Genomic DNA, 14,140 nt, shown 5'->3' with positions numbered 1-14,140 from the left:
ACCCAAAATTACACTCCTTTCTATCCAGGCTCCGTGAAGTTAGCAATGGCTTAAGTGAGATGACAGGAAATCTGTTAAGTGATATGGAAAGCAGGAGAAAGGCTGTTCTGCAGGTAAATATTGGGAAGTTCTCCAAGAGGAACAAATTGCATAGGATGAGTTAAGAGAAAAGAGCTCAGATGCTGAGAGTTGCATGAAATACCTGTTTGCAGCCGGGAGCACGGGGCAATTGTCAACACACGAGAAAGGTTTTTGTGTGGGGGAATCTTAGGATGGTGTCCAAGATAAATAAATGGCCTAGGATGAGTCACGGGAAAGGGGCCTGAAGGGTTCAGATGCTATGCTGACAGTTACTGGATTTGGCACTGCAACACTATAAGTAGAGAGAACCTCCTTGTTCCATCCAAACTTGACTTCCTTCTGCCTTAGAGTGCCTTCTCTTTTGCAGAGATCTCAGAGGAAACTCCAGCCATGAGGTTCCTTTTCCTGAGCTTTGCTCTGGTCTTCATCCTGTCCCATGTTGTTGCAGGTAAGAGGGAAGCTCAAGCTCAGGGAGGGAGTAGCTGCTGAAAATGCAGAAGGTCTCAGGTTGAATCCCAGGTATTTCCCCGGTCAGCAACCCTGAGAAACTGCTTCCTAGCCAATCTAGCTGCTTAAAAAGGGGTGGTGGTGGAGGAAAGTATTTAACAATATATTTAATAGTGAAATTGAAATTGAATACATGACTTTTGCAAAAGCAGAAATGTTCAGGATGCAGACTGAGGCACAAGGCATGTTCCATGGTGGTCATTTATATTGTTGTGAGTTTGGAAGGGTTAGGGTGCATGATTCCCAAGTCCTTTCTAATTCCGCAGGTGCCAAGATCTATGAAGAGTAAAAATCTAATGCAGGATTCCATTGTTGACTTAACCCAGAAAGTTTCTTTGTAAAAGAATGCCCACCTCAGGACCCCATGAATATAGCCAAAAAAGTGATGGTACCCTCTTGGGAAATGGGTGGGCCTTTTGCCCTCCTCACCTGGCTGGTAGTCGAGGAAGACTATAGCCGGCACAGTTGAGTGTGGGCTGAGCAAGACACATCCAGGGAGGCTGTGGGAATTTCCCCTGGACTGCTGCCAGTCAGTGAAGAAAATGCTGAGCTAGATAGACTGCGGGAGGCAGTGCAAGACAGGAGTGCCTGGCGTGCTATGTTCCATGGGGTCACGAAGAGTCGGACACGACTAAACGACTAAACAACAGATAGACCATAGTTCTGGTTCAATACATGGTAGGCTCCTGGACGATCTTTCTTCTTTAAAAGGGGCAGTGGGAGCCACAGGAGAGATGTATCCAATCATAATATTCAATAATAACATTTAAGAATCTTCAGAATTAAAATTGCAATCTGAGCTACACTGCAAGGTGCAAGGCAATTATGTCAACGGTTTCTGCCATTTCTTACTCACCCTTCAATGTAAGGTCATGGGACAGGTTATGGTCACTGTCTTTTCTCTCTCTCTCACAAACCACAAAACAATGGTGGTTCCCAAAACAATGGTGGGGTGGACAATTCCATCAATTTTGGTTTCTCTCCCGTCCCCATTTTGTCTAACCTTCACCACCTTTTTTCACCAGTTTGTGATTTTGTTAAAAAACCCTTGTGAATATCAGGGGAGGGCACAAATGGGAAATTGTTTCTGAAGCTCATAACAGCTGTAATTCTGATTGGCAGGTTTTGAAATAAAAAAGGGAACCTTTAGTACAATGGAATGAAGGCGGACTTAGAGGCCAACTATGTGGGTCTGTGGGTGCTTTATCGGCTTAATTTTTCTCCCCTTCCATTAGCAACCTTTAAAATTTAGGTTTGGCAGCTCTGCTGAAAAGATCCCCGGAGCAGTAATAATCATCATCATAATTTCATGATTTATAGTACCTCACCCAACTGGCTGGGTGCAGTTGAGTGTCAACACCCTTGCAAGGTTCGAGAATCAGCTGGAGTGTTTGCAGTGAAGGAAGGCCGATGCTAATGTTTGCCCTTGCTAATGTTGGCCAATGAACCAGTAGTTAGCAGGTTGAGAGGCAGCAGAAGCCTGTAAAATTGGTCATCTCTTTAAATACACAGGGTTCTCCTTAAATTGTTTTTATTTCACTCTCTTTTACACAGAGAATCCTCTCTGTCAATTTTTCGGAGGAACATGCCATTTCCCAGCAACTACAAAGTGTGCCCATGGAGAATGGACAGGAAACTTATGTGGCCCTAATGGAGTCTGCTGTAGGAGTGAGTAATATTCACTAAGGTGGTCCCACTCAGTTCTGATGCTACACCTCTGGGTTCTTCATCTATTTTTAAGCATCAGAGCTTCAAGGTTTTCATCTCTCCAGAGGGAATGTTGATACTGCAGATGTTCATACTAATGCAAACTGTGCAGGCTGCTCTTCCTAAGGTAAAGGTCCCGTTGTGACCGACTCTGGGGTTGCGGCGCTCATCTCACATTATTGGCCGAGGGAGCCAGCGTACAGCTTCCAGGTCATGTGGCCAGCATGACAAAGCCACTTCTGGTGAACCAGAGCAGCGCACAGAAATGCCGTTTACGTTCCCGCTGTAGCGGTACCTATTTATCTACTTGCACTTTGACATGCTTTCGACCTACTAGGTTGGCAGGAGCTGGGACTGAGCAATGGGAGCTCACCCTGTCGCGGGGATTCGAACCGCCAACCTTCCGATTGGCAAGCCCTAGGCTCTGTGGTTTAACCCACAGCACCACCCGCGTCCCTGCGCCACCCGCGTCCTAAGCCCAGTTAAAAAAAGGTAAAAGGTTAAGGACCCCAGGACAGTTACGCAGAATCAAAGGTGACTACGGGGTTGTGGTGCTCATCTCACTTTCAGGCCAAGGAAGCTGGCGCTTGTCCACAGACAGCTTTCCAGGTCATGTGGCCAGCATGACTAAACCACTTCTGGTGCAACAGAACACCGTGATGCCACAGTGGTACCTATTTATCTATTCTCACTGGAGTGCTTTCAAACTGCTAGGTTGTCAGGAGCTGGGACCCAGCAATGGGAGCTCACTCTGTTGTGGGGATTCAAACTGCCGACCTATCAATAGGCAAGCCCAAAAGGCTCAGTGGTTTAGACCACAGTGCCACAAATTGGCGGCTCTAATCTAACTCTTCAAAATTTTAAGTGGTGACTTTCCTTAGGCAACCCTTATGAAGCTTAGCCAGCAGACTGATGGTGCAACTAAGAACACAAATGTAATTTGGCAACAAAGTGTCCTGCTTCATCCTGCACTCACCAGATCTCACCTGAAGTGCAAGAATACACCATAAAATACAGCAGAATAGGAGCTAGAAACCTTATGGTCCCAAAGGACCTGAACCAGGGGTGCCACCACCACCAAGGAATACTAAGAAGCTAAACATGGTGAAACTTATTGCTGCATATTTGAGAAATGAATAGCTCATTAAAAAGCAACCAACAAGAGAGGAATGGCAATTAAAATTATGTGAGTACCTGGAATTCACTAAAATAACAGAGTTGATAAAAATGAAATGGTAGATAATGTTACAAAATAATGGGGATGTTTAAAAAATTATTTGATAAAATATGGTTCCAATAATAACACTTGGCTATGTCTAGATTAATTTTGAATACAGAAAAATATTTCTTTTTTGTCCCAAGATGTGTACAAATAATTAAATATAGGTTAGAAATAGTAATAGTTGAACCGAAACCGCGGAGATAGATGGAAGTCAACAAATCAACAAATTGATAAGGGATTTAATCCAATACGAAGTATTTTGTGTACAAAATACCCTAGTACTGGTTTGAACTTGCTAAACATTGCTAATGGATGGATAGGTATTTTTATTTTTAATAACCCCCCCCCCCCAGTTTTGTCATTTCCCCTTGGTTTTTAAAAATCTTTTTATTTTCTTCTCCTCCCCCTTTTCTCTTGTCCATCTTTCCCTTTTCTTTCCCCCTTTGTATTTGTGTGTATGTGTGTGTGTATGAATATATTTGTATTTATATATTATTTATTTGTATTTATATATTAATCTTAGATTTCTAATCAATTTTATTATGTACATGGTAACAATTATCTCAGTCTAAGAATATCCAATGAATATCTTTTTCATGTTTTTGTGGAAATTTTGAAATTATAATAAAATAATAAAAAGCAGTTGCAGTCTTAGGCTGCAGATGAGAAATAATGCACTAGATCCATTCTTGTCTGTGGCCAATTGTGAATCCAGGTTTTAAGAAGGCAAACGACCGACTTGAGCGCCTGCCAAGGCAGGTGAGCAGTAAGCCTCTGAAAACTTGGGGTTTTTTGTTTTGTTTTGCAAAAGAGATAAAAATACAGACAGTAAATGAATGAATGAATGAATGAATGACTAAGTTGCCCCATCACTCTAATCAGGGCATTCCATACCTGACAACCTAAATAAGTGAGACTCCACCATGAGCTCACCAGCTGGCCTTAGGCAAACCATGCTTTCACTCTCAGCCTCAATCTCCCCTTCGGCACAATAATACCAACTTGCTGTTATAAAAGGCTTTGCATATTCATTCATTCATTGCATTTATATCCCACCTTTTTCTCCATGGAGCTCAAGCTGGCTGTTCTTCCTAATTTAATCCCCACAACATCCCCGCGAGGCAGATATGGCCGACATAGCTGCCAAGTTTTCCCTTTTCTCGCGAGGAAGCCTATTCAGCATAAGGGAAAATCCCTTTAAAAAAGGGATAACTTGGCAGCTGTGATGGCCGAGAGTGAATGACTGGCCCAAGGCTATCCAAGGAGCTTCATGATGTGATTGGAAGGCTGGTCTCCTATTTCCTAGTCTAGGATCTCAGGCTCTCATACTTGAAAGTGCTATTCCAATGTTCAAAACAGAATGGCCGTCAAATTAATGTTTCTGTGTTGCACAAGGAGTTCTCTCCAATAATGACAATTTGTTTCCCTCTCTTTTGCGCAGGAAAATCTGGGGTGTGTCGACAAAGGGGAGGATTTTGCCAGGCCCCAGTCACCCTGGAATGTACCTTTGGTGAGAATCCATGGGCCTCCTGTGGCCCTAATGCACGCTGCTGTAATAGTAAGTGACACCCATCAGTTGGTAGTCCCACTCACGTGTGAATGTTTGCTCATTTTCAGTCTTCATTTCCTGATCGATACTCTACATCTTCACTGGAGGAAGCAGAAGCAGGGCTGTGCTTGTGCTAAAGGAAATAGTGATCAATCACTTAATAAAACAGAACAACAGCAGCAGCAGCAGCAGCAGCAAATCCTTCCAGTAGCACCTTAGAGACCAACTAAGTTTGTCATTGGTATGAGCTTTCGTGTGCATGCACACTTCTTCAGATACACTTCTTCAGAAGTCTCCAGACCCTTATATACCGTATAGCAGGGGTGTCAAACTCAAATTAATCGGGGCCGCATCAGCAGTTTGGTCACCCTCAAAGGGCCGGTTGTATCTGTAGGACTATGTGTCCACTCTTTATTATCATAAATTATTGTCACTGCATTCAATTATGACTGTTTTTTGTAATAATGTAAGTAATAACTAGCTCTGAAAGCAGAAACATAGAATAATGGCAAGTAGATATTCAAATGTACAATTATTGTACAATTTATTGAAAAAATGATTTTTGGTAACTGCACTGGGTGGTGGAGGCTCGCTAGGGTTTCATGCAGGACCTTTGCAGAGCTACTAGTACCTGGAGATGTTGGGGTCCTTCTGCATGCAGGACAGATGTTCTGCCAGTGAGCCACCACCCTTCACCAAAGGGACTGGCTGAGGTTGACTCACTGGAGCTGCTCTCCTGGTTCCAGGGTTTAAGGGCCAGAAGTATAAAGCAGCATCCTATGTTTCTGAGGAGGGGGAAGGGAGGGAGGGAGGGAGGGAGGGAGGGAGGGAGGGAGGGAGGAAGGAAGGAAGGAAGGAAGGAAGGAAGGAAGAAAAGAGGGAGTGGGAGGGAGAGAGGAAGGAAGGAAAGAGGGGAGAGAAAGAAGAGTAGGAAATAAGGAAGGGAATAAAGAAGGAAAGAAAACGAAAGAGGGAGAGAAGACGGAAAGGGAGAAAGAAGGAAGGAAGTAGAGGGAAAGAAAGAATAAGAATGAGGGAGAGGAAGAAAGATGGGAAGGACAGAAGGAAGGAAGGAAGGAAGGAAGGAAGGAAGGAAGGAAGGAAGGAAGGAAAGAGGGAGCAGGGGGGAGAGAGGAAGGAAAGAGGTGAGAGAAAGAAGAGTAGGAAAGAAGGAATAAAGAAGGAAAGAAAAAGAAAGAGAGAAGACAGAGATAAGGAAGGAAGGAGAGGGAAAGAAAGAATAAGAACGAGAGAGAGGAAGAAAGAAAGGGAAGGGGGGGTCGCCGCCTTGATTCAGCGCCAGAAAAGAGCGCAAAGGGACCCAGGGGCAAAAAGCATTTCCTGTGCAGCATGAGGCAGCGGGTGTCCGTTTTAGGAGAAGTGCGTAAAGCCTCAGAGTTGCACGTTCGTGAGGCTGGGCCGCGGCAGGAGGAGGAGGAGGTGAGGCAAGAGGAGGAGGAGGCGGCTTGCCGGGTCGGTGCCCGGCAGCGCCGTGCGGAGTCCTGAGCCTCTGGGACGCAGCAGTGCTCTGTAGCACTTTGAATCCTCCTCCACGCGGCGCTGCTGGGTGCTTTGTCTGTGCTTCAGCAGCAGCAGCCGTTTCCAGGCGCCGAGCCATGGCAGGAGGAGGAGGATTCAAAGTGCTACAGAGCACTGCTGCATCGCAGAGGCTCGGGACTCTCCGTGCGGCGCTGCTCCGGCCGCCTTTCTACCCCCACCCCCCGGCCCCAGCTGTTTGTTGGCGCTTTGTTGGCGCGGCGCTTCAGCAGCAAGGTCCCGCTGCTGGGGCGCGCTTGCTGGGGCGCGCTGGCTGGGGCGCTCGGCAGGCCACATGACGAGGTCTGGCGGGCCGGATTTGGCCCCCGGGCCTTGTGTTTGACACCTGTGCCGTATAGTGAGAGGGTGGGGAGGGGTATTACTCAGAACGGTGTTTGACGGATAGGTGTGGAAACTGGTTGATGACTATTAACGACTGTCATCAACTGTAGGACCAATTGTAGTCGTTAACAGTCATCAACCAGTTTCCACACCTAGCTGTCAAACACCCATTCCCACCACCCTTCTGAGTAATACCCCTCTCCCCACCCTCTCACTATATATAAGCTCATACCAATGACAAACTTAGTTGGTCTCTAAGGTGCTACTGGAAGTATTATTTTTGTGTGTGTTCTGATTTATTCCATATATTCCATGTTCCAAAGTTCAATTGTCTTTTACGTCCACTGGGTTGTGACCCCACTGGGCATGGTAATCCAGTTGGGAAAAGGGAGGCAGACTATGTTTAGGGCATATTTTCCAGCCCCTCACCCTTTTTGGGGTGAGCAGAGTGGATCCTAAAAAGGGCTGCTCAGTCATGGATACAGCTGCTGAGCTGCTCAACTGCCTTGTTCCTTGAGTCAGAACGACTGAATCTGTATCCACTGCCCATGTGCTAGGCATGACTAGGGGCTTCCAGATTTCATGATCCTGCCCCCGTTATCATTTGCCGATCACCATGGGACTTTGGGGGTTTGGGATGGGTTTTTGGAAGATGCCTGTGCGTGAATTTGTATAATGTGTGTAGATCAGTGCACGCTGACCAACGCACAATCTTAACAGTAAGGCTCTGTTCCAATGCCATGAGTAGTCAAGACGAACCAGCAGATTCTTATCTGCTGCAGCCTTCATCTGCCTTCACAGAAGTTGTAACATACTGCTTGTTATCATCCTCCTGTTCTGCCATTGAAGACTTCTTGGATCACTCTTTGCCTAGCTCTTTCCCTTTTACATTACCGCCTTGGGTGACCCTGCTTGGGAGTACAAGTTTCCCAAGGCAGGTGAGCTGGTAAGTACGGTAAGCAAGCAAGCAAGCAAGCAAGTAAGGTAGGTAGGTAGGTACCTCCAAACACTACCATTCTGTCAGAGGCTGTTGTTGCGACTACTCTAGAGTAACGACGCTCCACATTCTTGTCTTTAGACAGTTTTATTTAGTGCAGTCTATTTACAGTGGAATGGGTGTGTAGAAACATGTCTGCTAGTCCGAGGCAGAATCCGGGAATGGCGCGCCCCTCGTCTTCTTCCAGCAGGGTTGGGCTGACAATGTTTCTATTTTGCTTAATATATGTGGGGCCCTCTTAAACAATCCAGCTGTTCATTTTTAATTGTGTTATTTATTTGAAAAGAGATTTTTCTTTCATGCTTTCTTATTATAAGCCAGGCATCCCCAAACTCGGCCCTCCAGGTGTTTAGGGACCACAGTTCACATCATCCCTGACCACTGGTGTTGTTAGCTAGGGATGATGGGAGTTGTAGTCCTAAAACATCTGGAGGGTCGAGTTTGGGGATGCCTGTTATAAGCCTAACATCGGGAGCTCTTTTCTCTTCCTGTTTAAAAATTATTATCTTTAAGTCCTTGTGGACCGTTATTTTGTTTTTGATGTTAATTTTTGGCAAAAGAGATAAAAATATAGTAGATAAATAAGATCCCTCTGAATATGACCGTTCTATCAAAAAATGATGCTGTTGACCAGAGCTTCAGTCAAATTAGGACTTTCTTCTCCATGCTTGTCCATCTGTATAAATTATTATTATATATATGTAATATATAAATAAAAACAGATTTATATTTTACTTTTTCTCATTTGCCATTTTTCCAGGAAACCGCAATTCATCATAAAGACCATGAAAGAAAATAGAAAATGCCAAAGAAAATGATACAGAAGAAAAGAAAGTTTTTAAAAAGCAAAGATAATAAGAATAAATAAACAAACCAATCAACAAAAGACATAACTTTAAATAAACACGATCAACTTCCGCATATAATCTTTGCGTCCTTGTTATTTCTTTTGTAACACACGGATTAACTTTCTGAGTTGTAATCGCTATTTTCATCCAATTTAAAAAATATTTTTCTTTGTTCTGCAAGATTCACATTATCTCTACCAGGAGATGTTTAATATTGTAATGTTGCTCTAGATATTCGTGAAAGATTTCCCACTCTCTTTGCACCCTTTGCACCTCCTACAGCAATGGAGCTCGAAAGCACGTCAAAGTGCAAGTAGATAAATAGGGACCGCTCTGGCGGGAAGGTAAACAGCATTTCCGTGCGCTGCTCTGGTTCGCCAGAAGCGGCTTTGTCATGCTGGTCACAGGACCTGGAAGCTGTATGCCGGTTCCCTCGGCCAATAACGTGAGATGAGCGCCGCAACCCCAGAGTCAGTCACGACTGGACCTAATGGTCAGGGGTCCTTTACTTTTTACCCATGTGCCATCTGAAACCAAAAGGACGCATTGCCTGCAAGCATTCTTTACCTTTACCTTTACAGCAATGGAGTGGGGGATCCTGAGGTCTCCTACCCCAAATTTTGAAATTCTGGCAGCAGCACACCCTCCAACATTCCTCAGATGAATTTGGGGACCTTTTTCGGCCCCCCCGACTCTTCTCGATCTCTGCCTGCCATTCTCCTCGTGCAGAACATTTCATATCAGAAGAGCAATGGGACACAGCACACATGCCTTCTACCATCGGGGGGGGGGGGACTTTAATCCTGATTTTATTCTATTTTATTCTTTGGTAGATTTACAAACAGACAAACACACACCAATAAATAAATTTTAGAAAGGGGCTTGATTAGATGCAGATGCACAAATACCCCCTCCCCCCACAGAAAATAAAAATAAATCAGGTCTCCTTGTGCTCCACTTTGCTCCCCATTTCTTCCTACCCAGGCATGAATTTTGCTGGATATCACCTACGGTCTTACCTTCTCTTTTTCAAACAGCCGGAGGATGAAAGGCAATTTTGAAAGGTTACAGGAGAGATAATGATAGGTCAAGTTAGTACAGACAGTTTGAGGTGTACCAGGCAACTCCTACGAGGAATATTCCGCACAATTAACTTTGTTGTTGTTTAGTCGTTTAGTCGTGTCCGACTCTTCGTGACCCCATGGACCATAGCACGCCAAGCACTCCTGTCTTGCACCGCCTCCCGCAGTTTGGTCAGACTCATGTTGGTAGCTTCGAGAACACTGTCCAACCATCTCGTCCTCTGTCGTCCCCTTCTCCTTGTGCCCTCAATCTTTCCCAACATCAGGGTCCTTTTCAGGGAGTCTTCTCTTCTCATGATGTGGCCAAAGTATTGGAGCCTCAGCTTCACGATCTGTCCTTCCAGTGAGCACTCAGGGCTGATTTCCTTCAGAATTGATAGGTTTGATCTTCCTGCAGTCCATGGGACTCTCAAGAGTCTCCTCCAGCACTATAATTCAAAAGCATCAATTCTTCGGCGATCAGCCTTCTTTATGGTCCAGCTCTCACTTCCATACATCACTACTGGGAAAACCATAGCTTTAACTATACAGATCTTTGTCGGCAAGGTGATGTCTCTGCTTTTAAAGATGGTGTCTAGGTTTCTCATCGCTATTCTCCCAAGAAGCAGGCGTCTTTTAATTTTGTGACTGCTGTCACCATCTGCAGTGATCATGGAGCCCAGCAAAGTAAAATCTCTCACTGCCTCCATTTCTTCCCCTTCTACTTGCCAGGAGGTGATGGGACCAGTGGCCATGATCTTGTGGTTTTTTTTTATGTTGAGTGGTTAATTTGGACAATAACCAGTCATTGTGCACAGTCACCATGTTTCATGGACAATGTACATGTACACCTTCTATGAAGAGGAAATTGTGCACAATTCCTGGTCAATATATACTGTACAACCCCCCCTTTTGCTAAAAAAACTTTTGCCACTGTTGTAGTATAAGAGTTTTATTAGCACAAGAATAGAAGAAAGAAGAACTACCAAGGAAAGAACAATGGGAAGAAAAATTGATGGGTTACGCAGAACTGGCAAAGTTAACATATAAGCTACGAGAAAAGGACAATTGGGAAATGCATTTCTGAAGGGGGAGAGGACCCCCTGATTCATAGGCACCAGGGGGCCTTGGGGGCCTGGGCACCCACATTTTTTTCCTGTGGGTGTCTGGCCCCCACCCCTACTGCTGCCACCCGGGGCTCTGGCTCTCGTCTTAGCATAGCAAAAGCAGGAGCCAAGCCACATGGAACTTGTTGCTTGATCACAAAAAGAAACATCTCACTTTGCTGCTTGGGAATCTCCCTCCCTCCCTGGCTAAGCTGCCAGAATCTTTCCCCGCTGCTTCTGAGCTGAATAGCCCTAGGGTCAATCATATGAGCATGGCGTTTTTCCATTTAACCTTCCAGGAGGAGACCTCACTAACCATTTGGTTCTCTATTTCTTTCAGACATCAAGGCTTGTGACAGGATGGGAGGCTTATGCATCCCTAAGAGTTCACACTGCCCCAGCTTCACAATAATTCCGATTAATTGTAACGGGGAAAAGTGCTGCAAAAGGTTAGACGCAGGGGTGTAACCGTGGATAAGAGAAACTGACATGGGAGAAATAAAGAGTGCTCGGTATATGCTAAGGCAGAAATTGTTTAAAGCGGTGCATTCCACTCATTAAATGCATGTCATAAATAAGCAGCTGAAGTATTCATTGCAAGATACGATTCGGTCTCAAGGATACTGTTGAATGTTCCTGGTGCTCCCTGCTCAGGTCTGAAGTTTCTCAAGCTCCTGGTGACTTTTGCTCTGCTTAGAAAATTCGCAGCTGCATTTCTGACCAGCTGACATTTCAGTCTTCAAACAGCCTTCAAAGGCAGCCCATGTTTAACACAAAGCAGTAGTCTGACCAGGAGATACCTAGAGTGTGCGTCATTATAGCCAGGCTAGCTCCTCAAAAAAGGACCAGAGCTGGTACATCACCCTTAGCTTCTGCTTCCAGTGACCGAGCTGGTTCCAAAAAGATCCCCAGGTTGTGCACATGATCCTTTATAGAGGGGTCAAATCTATCCAGAAAAGGTTGAACTCCACTGTCTTGGCTAGATATACTACCTATTTACAGCAGGGGTGAGGAGACTTCAGGCTTTGGGGAACTTGGTGGTTTTTGGTTTTTTTACAATAGCCTGGCGGAAAAGACATACATTCAGAATTAAAGCATTCTGAGTCCAAAAACTGAATGGCTCCCATAGTCTTCCTACACAAAAAACCCTCCTGTTTACCTACCCACTCTGCTTTCTTAATCTGAGCAGTATAATTAGGAGAACTAATTATTAAACTGAAGAAAGTAGGAAAAACCACTGGGCCAGTAAGATACAATCTAAATCAAATCCCTTATGAATAAACAGTGGAAGTGAGGAACAGGTTTAAGGATTTAGATTTGGTGGACAGAGTGCCTGAGGAACTATGGATGGAGGCTCGTAACATTATACAGGAGGCAGCAACGAAAACCATCCCAAGGAAAAGGAAATGCAAGAAAGCAAAATGGCTGTCCAACGAGGCCTTACAAATAGCGGAGGAGAGGAGGCAAGCAAAATGCAAGGGAGATAGGGAAAGATACAGGAAACTGAATGCAGATTTCCAAAAAACAGCAAGGAGAGACAAGAGGGTCTTCTTAATTGAGCAATGCAAAGAATTAGAGGAAAACAATAGAATGGGGAAAACCAGAGATCTGTTCAAGAAAATTGGAGATATGAAAGGAACATTTCGTACAAAGATTACCATAATAAAGAACAAAAGTGGTAAGGACCTAACAGAAGCAGAAGACATCAAGAAGAGGTGGCAAGAATACACAGAGGAATTATACCAGAAAGATATGGAGGTCTCGTACACCCCAGGTAGTGTGGTTGCTGACCTTGAGCCAGACATCTTGGAGAGTAAAGTCAAATGGGTCTTAGAAAGCACTGCTAATAACAAGGCCAGTGGAAGTGATGATATTCCAGCTGAACTATTTAAAATTTTAAAAGATGATGCTGTTAAGGTGCTACACCCAATATGCCAGCAAGTTTGGAAAACTCAGCAATGGCCAGAGGATTGGAGAAGATCAGTCTACATCCCAATTCCAAAGAAGGGCAGTGCCAAAGAATGCTCCAACTACCGCACAATTGCGCTCATTTCACACGCTAGCAAGGTTATGCTTAAAATTCTACAAGGCAGGCTTAGGCAGTATGTGGACCGAGAACTCCCAGAAGTGCAAGCTGGATTTCGTAGGGGCAGAGGAACCAGAGACCAAATAGCAAACATGCGCTGGATTATGGAGAAAGCTAGAGAGTTCCAGAAAAATGTCTACTTCTGCTTCATTGACTATGCAAAAGCCTTTGACTATGTCGATCACAGCAAACTATGGCAAGTTCTTAAAGAAATGGGAGTGACTGATCACCTCATTTGTCTCCTGAGAAATCTCTATGTGGGACAAGAAGCTACAGTTAGAACTGGATATGGAACAACTTATTGGTTCAAAATTGGGAAAGGAGTACGACAAGGTTGTATATTCTCTCCCTGCTTATTTAACTTATATGCAGAATTCATCATGCGAAAGGCTGGACTAGATGAATCCCAAACCGGAATTAAGATTGCCGGAAGAAATATCAATAACCTCAGGTATGCAGATGACACAACCTTGATGGCAGAAAGTGAGGAGGAATTAAATAACCTTTTAATGAGGGTGAAAGAGGAGAGCGCAAAATATGGTCTGAAGCTCAACATCAAAAAAACCAAGATCATGGCCACTGGTCCCATCACCTCCTGGCAAATAGAAGGGGAAGAAATGGAGGCAGTGAGAGATTTTACTTTCTTGGGCTCCTTGATCACTGCAGACGGTGACAGCAGTCACGAAATTAAAAGACGCCTGCTTCTTGGGAGAAAAGCAATGACAAATCTAGACAGCATCTTAAAAAGCAGAGACATCACCTTGCCTACAAAGGTCCGTATAGTTAAAGCTATGGTTTTCCCAGTAGTGATGTATGGAAGTGAGAGCTGGACCATAAAGAAGGCTGATCGCCGAAGAATTGATGCTTTTGAATTATGGTGCTGGAGGAGACTCTTGAGAGTCCCATGGACTGCAAGAAGATCAAACCTATCAATTCTGAAGGAAATCAGCCCTGAGTGCTCACTGGAAGGACAGATCGTGAAGCTGAGGCTCCAATACTTTGGCCACATCATGAGAAGAGAAGACTCCCTGGAAAAGACCCTGATGTTGGGAAAGATTGAGGGCACTAGGAGAAGGGGACGACAGAGGACGAGATGGT

General features: G+C 44.6%; 2 protein-coding genes across 13 annotated transcripts in view; one reads left to right on the top strand and one right to left on the bottom strand.

Annotated features, from left to right (window-relative positions):
• The window catches only part of LOC132591846 (uncharacterized), a 61,760-nt gene extending 52,893 nt beyond the window's left edge, over positions 1–8,867 (top strand). For 10 of the 11 annotated variants that reach the window (XR_015949231.1, XR_015949232.1, XR_015949235.1 and 7 more), the window contains 3 exons: positions 2,143–2,256; positions 4,959–5,075; positions 8,702–8,867. Coding sequence is in view for 6 of the 11 variants with exons in the window: in XM_088666913.1 (XP_088523039.1) it covers positions 2,143–2,256; positions 4,959–5,075; positions 8,702–8,740 (270 nt within the window). In the remaining 5 variants the exon portion in view is untranslated. Of the gene's footprint in view, positions 1–9; positions 114–2,142; positions 2,257–4,958; positions 5,076–8,701 lie in introns of those variants that run through there. The other variant, XM_088666918.1, reaches the window with a different exon arrangement.
• The window catches only part of LOC148686454 (uncharacterized), a 50,033-nt gene that overhangs the window by 17,273 nt on the left and 18,620 nt on the right, over positions 1–14,140 (bottom strand). The gene's annotated exons all lie outside the window — the stretch shown is intronic.

Source organism: Zootoca vivipara, chromosome 3 (assembly GCF_965207765.1).
Source record: "Zootoca vivipara chromosome 3, rZooViv2.hap1.1, whole genome shotgun sequence".
NCBI lineage: Eukaryota > Metazoa > Chordata > Lepidosauria > Squamata > Lacertidae > Zootoca > Zootoca vivipara.
Note: the sequence above shows the minus strand (reverse complement) of the source record. Positions and strands in the feature narration are given on the sequence as shown.